At 40.8% G+C, this 21,364-nt stretch overlaps 2 protein-coding genes across 2 annotated transcripts in view; one reads left to right on the forward strand and one right to left on the reverse strand.

Moving 5' to 3' along the window:
• SUGCT (succinyl-CoA:glutarate-CoA transferase) overlaps window positions 1-4,265 on the reverse strand; it is a gene marked incomplete at its 3' end in the record, with an annotated part of 342,799 nt that extends 338,534 nt beyond the window's left edge. Inside the window, exons 1-2 of the mRNA XM_081996281.1 lie at window positions 4,057-4,265; window positions 3-29 (exon numbers count right to left, since the gene is read on the reverse strand). Of these exons, the coding sequence (XP_081852407.1) occupies window positions 3-29; window positions 4,057-4,228 (199 nt within the window). The 5' untranslated portion in view covers window positions 4,229-4,265. The remainder of the gene's footprint in view (window positions 1-2; window positions 30-4,056) is intronic.
• Window positions 4,266-6,758: 2,493 nt separating this feature from the next.
• On the forward strand, window positions 6,759-12,532 carry MPLKIP (M-phase specific PLK1 interacting protein; the record flags this gene model as incomplete). The annotated part of the gene is made up of 2 exons (XM_082015214.1): window positions 6,759-7,115; window positions 11,689-12,532. 2 exons carry the CDS (start codon window positions 6,759-6,761, stop codon window positions 11,890-11,892), a joined length of 561 nt encoding a protein of 186 aa, XP_081871340.1. The 3' UTR covers window positions 11,893-12,532.
• Window positions 12,533-21,364: the final 8,832 nt, after the last annotated feature.

Consider the following 21,364-nt stretch of genomic DNA (forward strand, 5'->3'; position numbering starts at 1 on the left):
ACCATCCAATGGTTTTACATTACTAGCACCTGACAAGAAACAGAAAACAGTAACTTATTCTTGAATTTTTTTGGTAAGATATGTTTCTCATTGGTAGTCTGAACACTGTTTTTATGACACACTCTTATCATCCTCCCTCATCTCCCTCCCCAAATAAAGGATAATAAAGCTTTCTGCACAGGTAGGTTATTAGGAGTATGTTACATTAGTAAAGACTTTCAAAGTTGGAAAACCTCATGGTTAACATTGCAGAATCTATTTTAAACACCTATCAATTTTATATGTGCCTTCTACAGACACTCACACAGCTTTTAAAGACTAATCTGAAGAAAGCTCCAATAAAAGCACAGCAAGCAACATCAGAATGACACAACAAAAAACTAATGGGTAGCAGACAAACGTGAAGCAGAGCATCCTCACAAAGTGTTTTGACCTGTGCAGACTCATGCACTTGCATCACACAGGAAAAAAAAGAAAAGGATATCTGCATTTCAAAAAAAGAGGTTACAAAACTGAAGACAGAATATATGAAGGAAGGAAATACTCATTCTATCTTTAATTTTCAATGGCAGTCACACATGCAAGCTAACTACTAGGAAATCACAATGCTTCCTCCTTTCCCTCACCCTTTCCAACCTGACTAGCTCTAAGAAACAACATCAGTGGCAACAAGCATCACAGAGCAAGCAATCTCATAACCTAGACCACATGTTTGCCAACTATCTCTTGGGTGACCTTGGGTAAGAAAGTTATCTTCTGCTAACTCAGTGTCTTTAATTGCAGGCTGGAGATGCAAACACTTCACCAACCCGTGTGGATGGTAATTTCATTACTATTTGGAAGGTAGTCTTATGCCACAAAAATAAAAAGCACCTGGCTGATAACACCATGAAAATTACACAATACTAACTTGTGGTAAGCATCTCTTTTTGGTGCTTGTCCAGGTAAGAGAAAGATGTACAACATGGGGGGGGGGGGGGGGGGGGGAGGTGTGTGTGGAAATAGCCACCAAAAAATCCAATTAATTCAAGCATAGACTTCAGGAAGGAAAAAAGAACCACAGGCCCTCAAAGTGTGCAGGGAGGTGTGGTGTATTTCCCAAGTCATGTAGCAGTGAATGCCTGTGTCACCTGCTCCACTCTCCTTCCATCAGACCTGAGCCACCCTTCAGTCATCCCCATAACTCTCCCTACCTACCATATATATGGTACGAAGGAGATGGCTATAGATAGATACATATAATAAAAAAAACTAGGGCGATATGAAGCACCATTGGGAATTCAAGGCTTCTGCTAAAATGCTTTCATTCACTGTATTGGTCTCAGTGAGAACACTTGCATCCCATTCTTCAAGACATTTTCCTCAATTATTACCCACCACTCCAGTGGGATTTTGAGTTTAACGGGTTTTGGTTTTTAATATAATATGCAGACCAAGCATAAAACATGCTTATCAGGGAGCAGCCATGTATTTTGCACATTTCAAAGCCTTTAGGAAAACTCAGGCTGCCACCTCTGTTCAATGCTGCACACCTCAGTGAAAGTTCCAGGTATTGGAAAACACTTATGCTAGTCGCCAGGTAAACACCACAGATCCTCTAGCATAACCTTAATTTTCTCAAGTTGCCTCTAGTTGAGCAAGCATTTAGGCATACACTCATCTGTTAAGGAACTGAGTGCACCATTTGCTTCACAATGGCATTATTCTGTGTTTACAGAAAATATGTAAACAGCAGCTTAACCGAAGAGCACAGCTCCCTACAAAAAAAAAAAAGAAAAAAATTAGTTAACAAAAAGGCTCCATCTTTCCCTATGCTTTCCACACCTTTCCAAGCTGCACTCTCTTACTCAATGGCTCACTTCTCCTCCTGAGCCAGCATTTAGTGCTATTTACTTTTCTCACAGATACACTATCAGAACAACAGCAACTCTTCAGAGCCAACAGATTCTCTACCTGTGGCTGAGTTGCAGGCAACCATAAAGACATTTCTCAAAGAAGCCTATAAAGTGTTAAGATTAGCCTGTAAATATGTATTTATGCATAACTAAGACTGATGAATACTTACTAATTATCATATCACTCACATGATGGTAACAATCTAACATTCCAGTCAGTGATTAGGTCTCTTCTACAGTTGGAATAGAACAGCACAGTACAGTTGTGGTTTCAGAGACAAACAGAACATTTTTAATTTTTTTTTAATGCCGGTAAGTAACACTGATGTCCACAATGATGGAGAAACGCAAAAAAATAAGAGAATCAAAAGCCTGCTTTTGAAAATCTGAGGAAAAAAAAAGACCTGTTAGTCTCTTCAAACTGGAAGAGGACAATTATTCGCAAAAGAAAACTCATAGGACCTAGATTTGCATTCCAGCAAGACACTAATTTGCTGAAACAATTACAATAGAAAGCCTTTTGACTATCAGAGAAACAGCAGTTCTGGTACACTGATCTAGAGTACCAGAATGCTACCGACCCCTTACTGCAAGAACAAAAAGAAACAAAACCACACCACAAGAAAACAGAGCTCAGAATTGATCAGTATTGACCAGAAGCATCTCTGGGTTTGGGGTTTTTTCCCTTTTCTTGCTAGCCTCCCATCAGGCACATAGCCAAAGTTAAACTTTCCCTGCAGAGTGTTTTGTCTTGGAATTCTGGCTCAAAAGTCCAAATTCCCTAAAACACAAAATCACATTCTCTCCTGTATTTTTTGCTTTTAATTATTCCAGTAACTCTATGATTGAAAGGAAAAGCCATTCCCACAGCTCTAACAATATCCTATTTGTAAACTCTTTATTCCCATGATGCTTGAATTTACTGTAAATTAGACAGCCATATGTACCTTTTACAAATAACTTTGATGAAGAATAAATAGATTCACTCACTTGCAATACGATTTAAAATTTTTAGTTAAGCTCAGTAGGTTGTCCCAAGGTTGGTCTAACATAACAATATGAGTAAGCAACCAACAGAGAGATAGAATAGAAATATATAGAACAGAAATTAATTTTCATATCATATTCCCAAAAAAAGCTTTCCTTTATACTTGTGATAGAAGAGGGCACTAAAAAGAGAGCTAATACATTTAATATTTTTACAACAATGCAAATTAGTAGTAAATAGATTCCATTCCAATTACATCCAATCACTCCTTAAGTCTATTGTCTCTACTTTGATTGCACAATCAGTATTTTTTAATTCACACTTGCAGCAAGTTATGATCGAGTCCATCACTACTGAGGATTAATTCACTATCAACAGGTACACCCCAACCACAGGCACACTCGGTATGTTCATCCTGGGAAACAGAACTCCAAACTTCCTCTGATTCTAACCCAATCGTTAGTGGTTTTCTATGTTCTTAAACAACAGAAAAATCTTAAAGCCAGAGGAAAATTACTTTAGTGCAGCTTGTTTTTTTGTTTTTGTTTTTTTTAACTAAAAGGGGGAAAAAAAAGGACAACTGTATGAAGTCACGAGTTTTGTAACCTTTGGAAAACCAGGCCTAGCACTGGGAAGCAGGCACCTTCCCCCTCTTCAGGCTGGGGCACCCCGGGGAGCTGCCCGCTCCCGGCCAGACGCGAAGCAGCGCTGCCGGCAGCGCGGCACAGCCGCCGCGCAAAGTCCAGCCGCGGTTACAAACTCGGCGGAGCCGCGCAGGACGCAGAGCAGCGGCCCACGGCTACGCCAGCGACCCCACTCACCGCCCCACGATCTCGCCCCGGCGCCACAGGCCCCGCGGCCCCAGGGAAGGGGGGGCGGCAGGGCTGGTAGTGGGCGCAGCACCTGGCCGCCGGCGCGGCGCAGCTGCCGCCGCCTCCTCCTCGTCGGGGTCCACGGGGCGGACCGTGGTGCCGCGAGGAGGAGGAGGCGGCGGCGGCAGAAACCTCCCTCAGGTGTTTCACGTCCCTCCCGCCCCCCGCCAGCGCAACGGCTCCGACCGCCGCCCCAGCCGCTCGGGCGCGCGTGGCACCGCCTCAGAGCCGCGGCGGGACTCCACGGGCCCAACGAGGCGATAGAGGGAGGGAGGGGAGGGGGAGGGCGCGGCGCGGCTACCTGACGGGGGAGCGCCTCCGCCCCGCGCCCCGCCACCGTTGCTACGGGAGGCGGCGCTCAAGGCTCTGGGGCAACGCGGCGAGGCGCTGCCGCCAGCAGCTACAGGGCACGGGCTCCTCCACAGCCCGCCGCCACAACGGCAGCGCCTTCTTCCCAGCCCGGCGCGCAGCATCTCCGCGCGTCGTCGCCCGCTTACTCGAAGCAACGCCGGGCGCCTCAAGCGAGCGTCGTGAAAAGGTGCGCGCGTTGCCACACAGCGCAAGCGCCGCTCGCCACCGCCCCTTTCCCCCTCCCGCACCCTGGGTGAAGCGTTAAATTGTTCCCGGGTTGAGGCGGTGCGCAGGCGCGGGGCGTGGCCTCCTCGCCGGCACCGCCCCCCGGCTTTTCCCGCCGTGAGTCAGTCGACTGCTGTCAGTCGTCGTGGTCTTTCCTCCGCGGCCGCGGGACGGCTCGTCTCTCCTGCAAAGTAGTCCCAGTTTTAAAAGGGTGCCTGTTCTGGCTGGACTTTATAAATAGGGAGGTATCATGTAGGCGTTGCGGCAGTAATTCCAGTCCCTATGTAAAAGCCTCAGTGCTTATACAAAATAGACTTGAGGGGGTTTTGCTACAACATGTAATTCCTGGACAAGCCAAGTGGTTGATGGCTAGAAACTTGTACTTTGAGTTCGGTGTACAGGCTGCGACATACAACATTGCCAAGATGGAATAAAAGTAAAATATCCCCACAATAGTTTTCCGCACTTACAAAGAAGGGTTAGCTTGAATTGAACTTTAAGCAGTTCTTCCTTGAGCTAAGTACTTTCAGACTATTTTTAGTTTGTGTTACGACAGAGTGGAAGGCTTGTTACAGAACACCACAGTGTCGTCTTGCTCTGTAACAGGATAAAAAAGCCTGCACAGAGTAAGAAATACGCTGTGATGGCAGCTGCATCTCAAGAATAGCTGAAACTTCTGACTGCTTGAAAATGAGCATTACGAATAGCAGTCTTAAGAAGTGTTGCATGTCAGACAGCCTGAATGCTGAGGAAGAACATAGAGAAAACCTTCCATGTGATGTGTTTGTTGACTGGACATGGTATGTGTAATAAAAAGTATGACATGGATGCTTAAAATCCTAGAAGCAATCGGAATTTGTCAATAAGAAGAAATTCATCAGCAAAACTATCCCGGTATAACTCAGCATGTGTGTAACAATACTTATTTCCAATTTGTTTAGTGTGAAAAGGGTTTAAATTAAATGAAGCTGTTCTTTTCTGGAATAAGACTGATCAGACAATTTGATACTTACAATAAACTGTCTTGTGTAGACATGGCATTCCTTGTGTGCATAATAACAATGGATTGAGAAGAAGTCTTCTAGAGAAGATAAAACAATAAAGGATTAGCAAAAAAATTAAGTGAGCAGGTTTAGTCACTTTCCATTTTAGAATTGCAAGGATATTGCCCCATTTTTTACAGGGAGATTGTAAAATGTAGTGGAGAGCTGAATTCACTGAGGGCATAAAGTTAAATTATCTCCATGGCAAAAAACAAACAAACAAAAAAAAACCCCAAACAGCAACTGTTTAAAGCCAAAGAAAAGCACAACTCATATACAAAGCATAGAAACATGCTGCTGATTTTATTGGCTAACTTTTGTTCACTGAAAGCCCTTTTTAACTTTCATATGTTGCAATGTCCTAAAACTGAGTAGTGCTTTGTTGCACTGATGGAAGTAAATAAAAAAACTTTACCATTTTTTACAGAGCTGTTGAGGATTTGCATTAACATAGCTGAGAACAGAGAAAGAATGCTAATAAACAACATTATTAAATTGAGTTTATGTTGCTAAATATGACAGCATTTTCCCAAAGGCTTGTATGTGTAGGTCTTGTTGCCTGAGCCACCACCCTACTGAAGAATTGCTGACCATTCAAACTGATTTTAAAAAAAAACCCTTTCCGTTAAAGTACTTGTTAGATATTCATCGTGTTTTCAACTGAGACTGCTATAACATATGTAGAATTTGCAGACTCATTTATTAAAAGACTACACAAGAAAGGAGTACACGTACGCATTTCTGAAGTGCCACAAAATGAGAGGCAAATGCTTTACAACTTTACAACAGTTGATTTCGTTGATTTTTATCGACGCGGGCGTCCACTTACAACCACACGGAGTTCACCAATACCGGGTTTTCTCACTGTGCCTTACAAGTGAGTTAACAGGCATAGCTGCTACACATCCTCTAAGACGCTCTTACTTCACATCATTCCTCTTCAGCTTGAAAATGCGCAGAACTCCCTCAGGGGGAGCGTGACAAATCGCTGCGTAAGGCTGACAAGCCGGCCTCCCGGCTCCAAGCGGGACGGTTGGCTGCCGCGGGGACCTGCTCTCCGGGCACTGGGAGGAAAGGCGTCCGCCAAGGTCGGGGCCGGCCCGCGGGGAAGTCGCCCCCGGCCGGTAGAAGCAGCGCTCCGCTCCTGGCGGAGGCCGAGCGCGCCCCGTCAGGCGGGGCGGGCAGGAGGCCGTTGTCAGCCGGGTGTCCCTCGCCTCGCCTTTCCCGGCCCGGAACGATTTGAGCCCGGAACCTTCCGGCCGCCTGGCGGCGAAAGGGGGAAAGAGAAAAAAACAGACGCGACGTCGCGTCGCCGAGGCGCCTGCTGGGGGACGTCGTTGCGCAGGTTTTATTTCTCTCCGCCATCGCCTCGCCGGCCCGGACCATGTACCGGCAGAGCTTCCGCCCCCCGACGCCTCCGTACGCGGGCAGTGGCTTCCGGAGCCCTCCCTCCGGCGGAGGCCCCATGTCGCCCTCCCCGCGGGGCTACGGAAGCCCCCACCACACGCCGCCCTACGGTCACAGGCCCGGGCCTTACGGCAGCGCCCACTCGCCCCGAGGCCACAGTTTCCACGGCGGCGGGCGGTTCGGGAGCCCCTCGCCGGGGGGGCAGACCCCGCGCAGGCCGCAGAGCGTCAGCCCCCGGTACCCGGCTCCCTACGGCGGCAAATCCCCGGCTGGAGCTCCCCTGCACCCGCAGCAGCACAAGCGCTCGCCCGGGGGCTTCCAGAGGCACTACCAGGTATGGGGCAGGGCGGTGAGGGAGACAGGCCTGCGCCTCCGCACGGCGGGGCGGGGGCGGGCGGGGGGGGAGGGAGATGCTGCTGCTAAGCGGGCCCTCAGCCCACAGGGGAGAGCACACCGAGGGCTTATGACGAGGCGCAGCATGCATCCCCTCCGCCACGATTTTCAGTTGCAGCACACTGAGCAACATGTGTCTTCCCTGATACCCCCCACCGAGTAGAGAGAACTGAGAGACCCCAGCTCAGCCCGCTGTGTGATCAGGAAAGGGAAGAAGGCCCCAGGCCTGGATGAGGCCTGTTGTGAAGACACTAGGACTCAGAAGAGCATAGTTTTCTTCTTTTTTATGCTCGGTTATGTGAAGGTAGAGAGAAAATTAAGCACCACCCAAAACTGCCACAGACACTTCTTTCTCTTGTACGTACTTCCCTTTCATCAGTTTTCTTTAGTGCAGCGGTGAACTGCTGTGTGCTTTACTTTGGCTGTGTTGTCTTACATCAAGGAAGTTGCCCTGTCCACACACACAGCTTTCTGGGACATGAGTAGAGAAGTGCTCTATTAAAGAGAATTAAGCTGAGGCTCCTTTAAGCAGAAATGAGAACATCTGTGGGGATAATAGAGTATCATTTTTAAGCATTTACATTGCACTGAAAGCTTTAGTTTATATAAAGTAGTCTTCCTGAGAGCTATCAACAACAGGTTCTGTGACTTTACACTTTTTTCAGATGGTTTAGTTGAGGCGTGTTACCGGCAGTACAGATAGGGATGACAGTTCTTGAGATTATACCAACTTTACGTATATAGCTGGCTTCAGGCAATATTAGAGAAACCTTAAAGTGTAACAAATGACATATGCAGTACGAACAATGATAAAATTTTCAGGTGCTCTTACTGTCATTTTAAGGATTAAAGTGTAATAATGAAATCAAATCTTAATAGAGATTAGTAAAACCTTAATGTGCCTGCACTGCATAGTCACATTTCCGTTCAAAAATAGTCTTTGGTTACTTTTTTATGATGCAGATAACTATCTTAGATGAATCTCATACTTTGTGGAAGTGGATCGTTACGAACTTTGCCCGTTTTCTTCAGCAAAGCAGCGAAGGCTCTCCCAGTGTGGAAGCCTACAGATTGCTTAATCTCTGTTGAAAAGGCAAAGGATGTGGGGCTTCTGCTGCAGATTCTAGAGGGATGGTTTATGTCACTCATGTCTAGACATTTCCTTTCAGAAGATCACTCTTTGGATGTGCAATTAAGTGTTTTTTAAAAGCCTGCCTTAAATTAACTGATCAGGAGAATATGTAGGAATCCTTTTGCCTCTAGTTTTAGTCATAACTGTTTCATGTCAGGACCTGTGAGCAGGGACAGTCTCATAGGCTTCATCCTTGGCCTTAAGTAAGAAACCTGACATAAGGAAGGTACAAGTTTGAATCCAGTCACAAATTGTCACAACATTTTCCCTTCTCCCCTTTCCTTCTGCAGACCTTATGAGTAGTTTAGGACCACTGACATGATGGTGATGCTTTCTAAGACTAGAAAGACATCATATGTCAGTAGCTTTGCCTAGGACTAAGGTAATGTGTGTACTTCTACATGTATAGACATGGGTTGTTTCGCCTGGGAGGGCAATAGAGGCAGTTATGGATGGAGGAAATTTTATAAACTGTGAGTCCCCATTTTCTTAGACATGGGCAACAAGAATCTCAGTCCCTGAGGCCATGAGTAGATTCAGGTAGAGGAATTTTTTTGCATGTTCTAAATGTCACATTTACTCTGAGGTATGTGGGTTGTTCCCTTCTCTTCTGTAGATGCTATTGTTAAGAGAGCTACACTGCTTTTGAAATTTATGGTGCTACTGTCACTTTTGAGATGAAAACCTTAAGTGACCCTTTAAAATCTCATCACCAAATCGAAAAGACAGTTTATATTTACCTCAATGTTCTATTAATGACGTTATTAGCATTCTGTGCTTATTTGTGCTTACAGACTTTCATGTTTTGAAGTGAGCAGAAAACTTAAAGAAAAACATAGTAAGCTTGATTTTTCCAAAATTGATGACTTAACCTTTATGTGGCTGATGATTTATAGAGCTTTCTGTTTTTCCCACAGAGACGCATCTACTTTAAATTTTGTGAAAACATGTTTGTTGTATCTCTTGAAATCTTCTTTAAGAATTCACTTTAGGGGTAGTGTTTCCCTTTCTACACTCAACAGTAGCTAGTTAGTGGTGATGGGTTGAAAATTATTACAGAAAGTTAAAAAAAAAATCTTGTGATATGGTATAATCATGATTTCTGTGCATCTGCCAGCAGCTAAAATTACATCAGGTGAAGAAAGCTGATAAAGGGAGTGACTGTTCCCATTTTCAAGGCAGTATTACCCCATTCAGTAACATGTTAATGAATAGCAGAAAAAGATTTATTTTTTTCTACTGTAGAGAGGTGTTTGTTTTCTGGAAAAAAGTATTGAGAATAGAATGACTGTTTCTATAAGGAAAGTTCAGTGAGAAAAGGCTATTGGCACCAGTGATCATAAAATACATTTTTTTTAAAGGTACCTTTGGCACCAAACAGTTTTTCTTGCACAGGTAGGGCTATTTTCCTTTTCCAAATGGAAAAAAAAGAAAATACAAAGGGGGGAAAAAGGCATATAATGACTAGTATTTGAAATTTACAAAAATTAGTATATACATGCTTAAATTTAACACTTGTTGAAGGCCATCAATCTTCTATTACAAATAATAGATTTCCTAGATTTTCAAATGTGCGAAAATATCAGTGTTACTGATGGCCTGCATTATATTGTAGTGACATTTAGTATTATAAAACAAATCCATCCAAAACAGTCTTACATTGACTTACTTTGTTCTGTTACTGGATACTGCAGATCATTATGTCAGTTCAGCTTTCTTTTCAGTGCTGCTGATTAGACATAACATTAAATAAGCTCTGCATTCAAACTGTTTTACAATGTCAAAGTTACAGGGTCTCCATTAAACACGGTGTTTTAAAGACTCAATTTTTTTGTTGTTGTTTTGAAGGTAGAATGCACTGTGTACTACTGCTTTACTACTAAATCTGAGTGCTTAGCATAAATGTCACTTTTGCTCGTGCATGTTGACTTGCTCTAGGAAACTCCTTGTCCCTTGAAAGTTTTTAGATGTATTCTGAGGTGGTTCTCTGACTGTACCTTCACGGTTTTAACACAATAAAGTAATTCTCTACTTTTTAGTAATTTTTCAGTTTTGAGATAATCATCTTATCTGCATAGCCTAATTGTACTACGAAACAAGAGCCCTGTAAATAAGACATGGATGCTCCCACATCTGGTTGTGTATCTGATATCAAGCCTTAGGAGTTCTAGAAGAGTACTTACTGGGACCACACAAGCAGGATCCTGCCGCAGCACATTTTCAGAAATAGGTTCAAGACTAAGCAATTTTCAGTGGCATCTGTTCTTCTGGCTAAGCATAGGGGCCTTCACTATATGGTACCATTTCTCCGTTTTACCCAGAAATTGTTTCGTATGATCTAGTTACTAATCGGGTTTATTAGTCAAACTCAAATACCACCACTGCTGGGTCAAAAATTTGGGGAGGGGAGGTGGGGGAGAAGTAGTCCTTAATCAGAGCTTTTACCCTCCTTTACAAAGTTAGAGGCTGATAATTGGCCTCAAGGAATTAGAAGAGAAATCTCTTCTCATCATACAGAATGCAACAGGCATGTTTGGAAAGTAACTATTGCATGTTTGTAGTATAGGTTGTTTAACTTTGTTTAAAACAAATTAATTTAAATGAATACAGCATTAGCAAAAAACTCACTTTTGGGGCAAGTGAATCTGAGGAAAAGAACAGTGGATGATGCTCACAGGAGAAAAAAGTTACAGTGATTTCCTTTATGTCATAGCTCTCGAAGTTGCAGACCTGTAGCAGGTTTGTAGAAGCAATTGTGGTGGTCCTTGATCTTTAAAAAAAAAAACAACAAACAAATATCAAAACCCCATGCAAAAGGTTTTTCTTTTATGCAGTATCTGTTTAATCACTGATTGCCATCCAGATTGTATGTCAAAGAAAGTAATCTGTTCTCAAATTTCACAGAACACTGGTTAAAACAGGGTGTTTTTCCCAGTAAGTTCTTCAGGTCGTTTGTAGCTGATTGCTTTATACAATGCTGTGTTCAGTTCGTAAGTACTTAATATCTGACTTCTGCTCTTGTAAACATGATCAGCTCTTCCTCAGCTTCTAACTCTGTTTTGTTGTTCAGCTTCTGAGTTAGACATGTCATTGACTTAGGCAGCTGATGAAAAATAGCACGAGGACTTACCTGTCCTTATGTGCCAGAGTGACCTAAACAAGTATTGCAGAGAAGACTATTGGGTTTTTTTCTTATCCTGGTAAATCATCACCCATAATTAAAAGTATAATAAAGTTATTTTCTGAGGAAGATGCAGGTGAGGACTAGTAATTATCATTAATAATCAGCTTGAAAGCTCTACTACATTAGAAGGAAACTTTCTTTTTTTTAGTTTGAATTAGTCTATTAAATGTTTCTTTACCTGATGGTTTTCTTCCAAAGGGATCACCCAGGACATCTACTCCATTTGGTACAGCGCATGGCAGAGAGAAAAGAGTGTCTAATGATGTGGAAAACTATTACAGACCTTCAATGCTTGAGGACCCATGGGCTGGCCTAGAGCCAGTTTCTGTTACAGACATAAACCAACAATACAGCAGTGAGCAAACAACATATACTGGTAAAAAAGGGAGGTATTTCAGCTAACACTTTTAAAGGCCAAGTAACTCCATCTTGTCAGGAAAACTTTGGGACAAAATCTTTACACTTACACAAGATGAACAATAATCAAGACCTTAGATAATGCTTTTATTTGATCACATGTCCACCCTTTTATCCTACTTTTTTTTTTTTTTATTGCATTGGATATTTTTATGTATGGGAGGGAAAAAGAGTGGTAGGAAAACTTACATTTCTGGCTACGTGGAAGTGCCTGCCAGCTTTGAAGAACAAAGTGTTCTTTAATCACCAGCGACTGATTTGTGACTGTTAAAACAGGTTTCCATATATTTACCTCTTCCATGCCAGATTGTTAGCCTTTTATTGTAAACTCCTTTAGTAAATGGTATTTTTTTATGTTTCAACATTTTTAGAATGAAGTAACTTGGAAATAAAATAAAGTTTTGTAAATCCTTGTTTTGTAATGTATAAAGATTATTTTAGGACTTTTGTTAAGGTGTACACATTAACACAAATAGTACTAGTGAAATTAGGTGATTTCTGTAAATGTACTTGTATGTTGTAGTTAAACCTCTGATTTTGTGCATAGTATTTTTTGTTAATTGTAGTGTAACATGAAGTTGAAACATGACTTTTAGCCATCTCAGGAAACAAATGTATTGTCTTTGGAAAGTTTAATTTGTTGAACTAGCTCTTGAGTCATAAACATAATTCTGTAATCATTTGCTTTTGTATTTAAAAAAAAAATCTTATTTGAAACAACATTAGACATTTCTGGATTATAGTAAGTCTGTTCAGTGGCAATTTAAGTCTTAGGAAGCACATAAAACATAAAGATTAAATAAATGTATTTTCTGGATAAACACCTGTTAGAATAGCATAGAATTACTGAAAGTGGTAGTTGACATTAGTACATGGATAGCATTTTTTTTATCTGTACAAGATTTTTCAATTTTTTAAAAAGTATTTTTCATTTTTACCTATGTCAGGAATCTTTGCCTCAAAGTCTTGTTTTGTGTGCATGCATGCTATATTTTTATACTGAAGAGGAAAATGCTGAGGTTTTTCTAAAGCTTGTCTCTATGTGGAAGATCCATTCTTAAATCCAGTAGTGAATATTGTAATCTAGAATAAATAAGAAATAGCTCCAGCTGCAGGCATGCTCTTAATATGCCATGTTAAGGCTGCAGTAGATGTCTAAATTTTTATTGAACATACCATTATTTGTTTGCTGATCTTGGCTTTTAAACAGTAGGTACAGGGTGAAAACTTTAGTTAAAAATAAAACATTAGTTCAGTGTTTGAAACATATGTTTTGTTTTAAGCTTCTTACATACTTCACAGAAAACGTATTTTTGTAGTCCTGAAGCATGGTTAGGTAGAAGAGCACAGGAAATCACATTAGACGGTTCTTAGTTACTTGTCTTTTGCTGAGGGACAATACTCCTATATACTTCCTTATCTGTTTCAGCATGGTGGCTTAATACTGCCTTCAGGAAAAATTTCAAACTGGGAGAGGGGTTGACATGTTGAAATGTGCTAGCTGAGTCTCTTGCACTTTTATGACCATAATCTGAAGTTTGTCACTTGTGTCTTCCCCCAATTGACATTTTTTTAGTATTATATCCAAACAGGCTGCTCAGAGAACTGAGAACGTTAACACCTGCTTGGTATCAAGAATGGTTAAATCTTCATCCCAGAATCAAAACTGTGCCTTAAGTGGCAGCTATCAGTATCGTTATCAGTGATGCATACCAGCAAAACTGAGATGACTTGACAAGTTGTAGATAGTCTTTAGAATTTATAAATCAATTAATCAATGTAATTGTGAAAAGTGAAATATGGATTTCTTTTGTTGTTTGTTTGTTTTTTTTAACCTTGTCAGGTGCTGTGAAGCTCACAAAGTTACAGGGTGCTTAACCATGTCATCTTTTTGGTACTATTTCCTTTGCAATTCAGTGCATTTTACTTTTTGCAATGTTTGGTGATCTTGGGGAAACAGATACAGTGTTATTTAAGAGACTAAAGCTATGATGTGTTCCTGGTTAGACATGAGAAGAAACTGGGTTTGGAAAGGAGAAGGGAAAGGAGAAAAGGATTCATGACAGAAGAGAGACTGTTACAGGTGGGGCTGCTTATACAGTAGCCATTATCAGCTGCCCTTGCACATTGCAAAGATGCATTTTTCCACTTTGGCTTTGCAGTTGACCCAGGGATCAAAGCCAGCCTCCTCTGGTAATAACTGTTAACTCCTGGAACTGGGTGTCAGACATCAACAAAAGTAAATGTTCCAGAAGGAGAATTGAGGAAATAATCTTTGAAGCATTGTTTAATCAATATAAGCCTTCCACAATGCCATCTGTTAAGCTGCTGCTCCAGTGCAATTCAGGATATGACCCAACAATTATAAGTACATCATACTGCTGAAGACTCCAGTAATTTGGTCAAGAGTCAGGAAGGAATTAAAATGTAGATGTAATATACTTACTAACCCCATCATACTGCACCAAAAACTTCAAAATTATTCACCTTTCTGGCTTCTAGGAGAAGTTCTGCAATTACAGTAAAACTTCAAAATGTCATTGTTTAGTAGCTGTAAAATGCATGAACACATGTTCAGAACTATAAATATAATGTACTTAAAGCCAATTTAAGCTTTGCCTTATTTTTGCTATGATACCCAGGAAACTTAAGCACTTACTTTGTGACTGATGTTTTTCCTTTTTCCCATATGGCAAACATTCTTTTTCCCCATGTGTTTCTAATGGAGATAGGATATATCGCTTCCTCATTTGTTAATGAAGCCACTTCATAATGACAGTATGGCTCTGGAAATAGCATTTGATGATAAAAAGTACAGCATAAATACATCCTTTCTTCATGAGCCCATGAACAAAATAGTGCCTGTGTCTTGTTAACGAAGGGATTCTTCTGTAATGAACACACTAAGAATATGGGCATTGTTCTTTCTTCAGCAGACTTCTTAGAATTTAAGGTAAGTCATTTAGCTCCTTTTTCAGAATTTTGGATTTCTTTTCCATTTTTTTTGTTTGCATTGTCTTTGTCCATCAAGTCCATGTGATTTACCATTCATTTGTTATAAAGAAGTCATATAACTCATGACTAACTCTCTTCTAGCAAAAAATTAATTTCACTTGTTGCTGTTTGCTACTGTGTTTAACAGTGAACTGCATTGCTACTACATTGTGCTAATATTGCAGTAAGAGGTCTTGGATCAGCCAAGTACAATTCTGTGTAACGTGGCAACACCACGGGTGGGGAGTGATCCCAAGTTGTGTACTATAGTGCTTCAAAGATAGTTCAGGTTTGGGCTTTCACTGCAACTGTATAATACAGAATATTCATTCTTCTCTGGCACTTTGGACACACTATTTTACATTGAAATTGTAAAACCATTTAGAATGTTAAAATATCAATTAAAACAGGATTTTCAAAATGCATATCAAGCTACTTGTGTTTAGAATTAGCAATAAGGCATTGAGATACAGCATTTTTTCTAATGTCAAAACTGGGAGCACTTTGCAGGGGAAATGCTTCTGGCCAACAGAATGGGCAACTACTTTTGCAGTCATGTTGTTTTTTTCTTTTCCTGTTAAGGATATCTTGATGTGCTCTTCACTTTGTATAAATGTGTTAATTAGCCATCTGAGGGGGGGCATTTGAAACATATAATGTGGAAAGTCTACAAGTAGCTGTTCAGTTCCCTTCTAAATAAAAGTTTTAATAGTCTGGGTTTCAAGTTGGGCTTCTGAGTAATCTCACTGATGTCAGAAGATTTACTCATGTAACTAAAATATGTAAGTATCTAACATTATACTTAGAAAATTGTATCGTCCATTTGTCTGTCAGTGCTTTTTACCAACTCTGCAATAAACTGCTCTGTTTTAGCCATGCTCTGAATTCAGATTCGTACATGTGCTTTTATACATGAGCCAAGACTGTCTTGAATTCAACTTGTTTTTACAGCGTTTTCCTAAATTCTCAAGACTGAAGACTTTGTTCCCCTTCCCCCAAATCTTGGTGCTCATCTTCTTCCCATCTTCCTTGTACTAGGGGAGAAAAGGGAGGATTGCATCCACTGACTGGTGAAGAATCATGTAATGATTTTCATGTCTCAGGCTTTCAGAAGCTTGTGTACCAGTTGACACAGGTAACTAGGTAAACTTTTTTGCCGTTTGATATGGCTCATACAACTTCTCACACCACAAGAAAGGAAAGAAATTGTCAAGTTGTTTTAACGCTTAACAGCAGTATAGTTCAAGCATTCACTCATTAATTCACAGATTTTTTTGCCTACACTAACTTTTCATCTGAATGTCTTACTAGGCACAAATTGAATCCATTTCATTTTCTGCCATTTTCTCTAAAATATATACTTTTCTGGCTTAGAGTTTAAGAACACTTTCTCAGCCTGGACTTCTGAATTTACCTCTACAAAATTACTAGCTCTTGGGTGTTAGATCTCAAACCTAGGCCTTCCCTTTAAAGCATTTTAGATCTGGCTAAAAGAGCTTTATCTTATCCTCATTACTTCCTTGATGACATTAGGAAACCTTGACTGCTGGGCTAGAAACAGGCAGATGCTCAATGCCAGAACAGGGTCATCAAACTACCCTTCCTTTCCTAGACGTGACGCCTAGTTTCTTGTCGTTCCAGTGCAGTGGGGCCCAGGAGGTGTTTTGAGCCAAATAGTCATCCATTTTGTTTCACCATCTATATGTGGGTTGCAGCATTTTAAACAGTATCAGTGGTTTGCTTAGTGCACATCCTGGATTTTAAACTTTAGCAGCATTTTAAGTTCTACTTTGTAATTTAACTCTTAAAACTGTTACACATTGTCATGTTCTGCAGTAAAATCAAGGGTGAATTCCACTGCCTGTTGTTCACTGACCTGTGGCTGAACTATAAATGTAAACTTTGGTATACAAGACAGTAATTTCTGTAGCTAAAAGGGGTCATACCAGAGTGAAATTTTTCATACTGCTGACACTACTGCTATTAAAATAAGAGCTTCTCTGTTCCCCTTTAACAGGACAAAAATGAAGCATCTTGAGATGCTGAGCTGGAAACTATGATCTGTGCAGTGTGAGATGGACTACATGAGTAGGGACAGCATTACAATTTAGCATAACCTGTACTAGCCTGTTTCCAGATTGCAGCTAGAATGGGTTTTTAACAAAGAGCTGAAAAAATAACCATCCTACTCCCTAATAGGACAGGAAAAAGGTATTTCTGAAAAATTACCTTGCACACAAAAGAAGAATTCTACTGCAGCCTCAAATTCTTACACAGCCTCATGAACTATAAGACCTGTCTTGTTCTTCTTTTTCTTCTGGAGAAGCACTGACTTGTTACCGATAACTTCAAAGCTCTCTGTGACATGAACTTCAGTCAAAGCTATCAACTCATCATTTGACCTGTTATCTGACAAAAGTGAAAAGTCTGTTTTACATAGAATATTGGGCATAGGCAATTTCACAAAGCTGTAGGCTGTACTATTCATTAGATGTGCAAAGCTTTTGACACTAGATTAGCATGTATTTATTTCTTAAATATTTAGAGTATTCTTGCATTTTGATTTCAAATGTCACTATTTTTTAGCAGTAAAAAAAGTTGCACCTTCAAGTTCTACCAGGGAAGTAATTTTCAAATACTAAAATTAATTTCCAAAATTGCTTAAGTCAGAGTATTCATTTTTTTCCAGGTAGCAGCAACAAGGATTGTGGAAGATGTATTAAATTTATACTCCCCCTGCCCCGAGAGAAAATAAGTTTAATTAATTTCATTCAAATGTCAGTGTTAATTCAAGTAGTGGTGGTGGTTGCATAGTGTAGTTCAAAAGAATCTGAGGCTCCTTCCTTTCTTACTTGAAAGAGCCTAGGTTTTCCAGAACTGGCCGACACAGTTCACCCAGATGTGCTGGGTCAGAGCTTCTGCAGCTGAGATGCTGGGATGGAAATCGTGGTCTGTGCGGTGCCAGATGGATCACATGAGCAGGACATCATTGCTATTCAGTGTAACCTGTATTAGCCCATTTCCAGGTTGCAGCTAGAATGGGATTTTAACAAGGACAAAACAAGTAAGACCCCTTCTGTCCCACATGCACATAACTTCAAGGGATTTTTTGTTTTCTAAGCCTACAGTGAGCCACTATGTTTTTGGGGTCAAGGATAAGAGAATTTAAATTGTTCTTTTATTCATTACTGACAGCATCTTAGGACGCAAAGAATTTGACATGATGTCAAGCTGAAATTTTTAACACAATTATTTTAAAATGGGCTGCACCAAAAATCTGTGTATACTTCCCTGCTTTTATGGGCAGCCATAATGATGCTGCTTGATGCTGTATTGAAATACACTTAAACCTTCTGGTGTCCATACGTATTTTGCCACAATCTAATTGCTGTGTAGTCAAGATGGTTAAAAGCTGTTTGTGTAGAGTCAACAAGTGTTTGCTTTGGGTTTAAATCTTTGTAGTTTGCATGAGGAAATCCCAAAGAGTTCAAACTGCTGAACATCATGTTGATGCAACTATTAGTATAAACACTAATTAATGGAAGAACGAAACGTCTTTCATGCTGTTGCAAATCATTCCCTTTTCAAGCATCACACAAGCTAATGCTGAAACAAGGGAAGAGGAATCAAGCTAATTGACAACTTCTGTGGATGACTACACACCATAAACCACAAATAACAGAGCAAACATAAGCTTTAAAAAATACTGATTGCCAACTGGGGAGTAGTATCAAGGGCAATTAGATTGTAAGTGGTTGCACAGCACTTTTGAAATCGAACCACTACCTCCTGTGACTTAATTAAGGTTTTTAAGTTAATGTAAAATAAGGCTTTGAGCTGTATTCCCTTGACAGATGTTGGGAATTAACATGCTACTATTCCTACAGTTGAGTTTGCAGAAGAGAATAAGTATCATCTTCATCACTTGTCTGTGAAGTCTAGCATCTTTGCGTAAGTCTCATTTCATCAGTGTTTTGGTTTTTTTAAGCTAAGATAACACTGTGCATTTGAAAATCTCAGGGATCTTCAAAAAGGGAGAATTGACATCTGCAAGTAGTCCAGGTGTACGACTTGGGTTGGTAACTGTAAGAAGGCACCAAGGGTCCATCTGTTGATTACTTGCCATTGCACTTTCCTAAGGCTATTTCCCTTGTCCATAACTTTTTAATAGCCTCCTGGTTGCTATAGCAATTAAATTACACCAAGGAAAATTATTTGGTTGTTCATTTCCAGATGTTAAGAAAGCAGCATGTGCACCGTGGACAACAGGTTGAGAAACTGCTATAACTGTTTTCAAGTGAACGAACTGCCAAATTGCGTCCTTGTTGAAACTGATGACAGCTTACTCTACCAGCGGTGTTCCTGTACTTAGGGGTAGCTTCTAAAATAAAGTTCCAAGTACGTAGAAAGCTTGCGCAAAGAACCTTTAAATCCCTATTTTCAAGGTATCATCTATTGCATCTGGTCGGTTGCATTTTTCCAACGCTATTTAATTTCCTTTCAGAATAATTGCTGGATATTTTATATGCTGACTCTCCTGTAGTCTGTCATCCTTACTGCTGTGAGGTGAGGAAGAAATAGTTATCATCTGTACTTTGTGAATACACAACTGGTAATAGCCTGGTTTAATTTCTCTCTGTTGTTAGATTGCCCCAGTAAGCAGGTGATAGAACTCCCTTTTCATTAACCAAACTCTATCATTTGTCCTCTTACAGCTTGAAAATAGTAGATTCTAATACATTAATAAACACATCACAAGGCTTTATGTACTTTATATTTCACACAAACAGTCTAAAGGGACCTACCAAAAGCAGGTTGGTTTTTTTTTGTACCACCCCCTTAACTAACTCCATCCAGAGAAGATAACTTAGGTAGTCTTACCATCATTTTTCCTCTCTGGTGAGTCTTTTATTGTCTCTTTTCCAGCGTTCTTTTTTTTTTCTCAGAGCTAACTGTACACCAGCTGTATGTTAAGGCTTTTCTACATAGGTTTTCCATGGAAATAAGCCTGCCTTTCCTGTCCCTTCCACTGGAATAGGCTTGATTCACCCTTCAGGGCTCTGCTACCACTAACTGTCTCCCGAATGGGGAATTGGTGCCACTCAACCACCCAACATACCCAGTCCACTAAAGGTTCTGTTGGTTTACATTGCTGGAGATGATGATAGAATTATGTCAACAAGTAAAGCACACACAAACCCTCCCAAATCATCTAAAGGAGCCTGCATTGGCTGGGTGGTGGATTTTTTGTTGTCAGATGTGCAGTGAGAACTGTGCAAGGCAGACCTGCCTCTACAGTAGCGGCCACCCTTTTCTCTCTAGATAAAAAGTTCTCTTCTGAACATGCAGACAAGTGGTGCTCAAATCTGTACTAAACGTTGCAAAGATGGTGACAACAGAAAAGGGCGTGGGAAAACTGTGTGATCTTGATCCCAGTTCTTCCTGGTAGCTTCCCAACACAAACATCTCCTAAATATTCATATTTCCACTCAGCATATCCTTGTTCATAGTACACCACATTGGTGGGAGGAAAACTACCTCATGAAAGCATAAAATCAGGTAAATCTCCTTTCAGCAGCCACAGAAAATATTACTGTTTTTCAACCCATGACTGCCAAGAAAGCATTTCAGAGAGAAGTGAGTTTTATGAGCAGCAAAAATAAAAACTCTGTGTGCATAGGAACCTTTCCTCTTCAGTATATTTCAGCATTTACTGTCAATTAAAAAAGATAGTTCAGCTTCAGTCCCGACCCAGTTACTTCAGTGCTAAATACTACTTCATAAGCTTTTAAACACACAGAAAATCTGCTACGGAGCAGCTGTTCTCAGTCTTGTAACCTTTCCAATGAGCAGAAGGAGAAAGCAAGTTTCTGTTTCATTCTAACTGTATTGATGTATCAGAGAGAAAAACACCAGACACACATCTAATCGAAGTATACGCCTTTACCAGCGAGTAGTCGGTTGCTATGTAAGCATCCCAAAACAAATAATCCAACTCCTGGTGTTACTCACGGGCCTGGGGAGGATCATCAGTAGAGCAGACTTCCCCCTCTGGCACATCCTTGCAAGGAGACTCTCTAGTGCAAGGGTCTACACCTTCAAAAGCACACCGATTCCCTTGGAAGTTCCGCATGAGCCTTTTTCAGTTGTTTGCAGTATCACAAAGCATCAGCACGGAACGTAGGCAGGAGTCGAGAACGCCTTACAAGGCTCCCCAAAAGTGACGTGAAAGAGTGGAAAGCTGAAGAAAGGTAGTAGGACCTGCATTCATTTCTTTTCTTTGCTCTGTTTCTTCACAGGCTCCACAACATTCTTTGTGGCCAAGTCTTGCCTTTGCTCTGGACTCCTTTTCTGCCGATTATTCCATATTCTTTCTTTGGCTGACATTCCACTTGAACCAGATAGATAGATACTTCTCTCTTAAAACACTTCCACTCTTATGTGACTTAAGCCATCCGTCAAT

Source organism: Phaethon aethereus (assembly GCF_964289735.1).
Source record: "Phaethon aethereus genome assembly, chromosome: 2".
Taxonomy (NCBI): Eukaryota; Metazoa; Chordata; class Aves; order Phaethontiformes; family Phaethontidae; genus Phaethon; species Phaethon aethereus.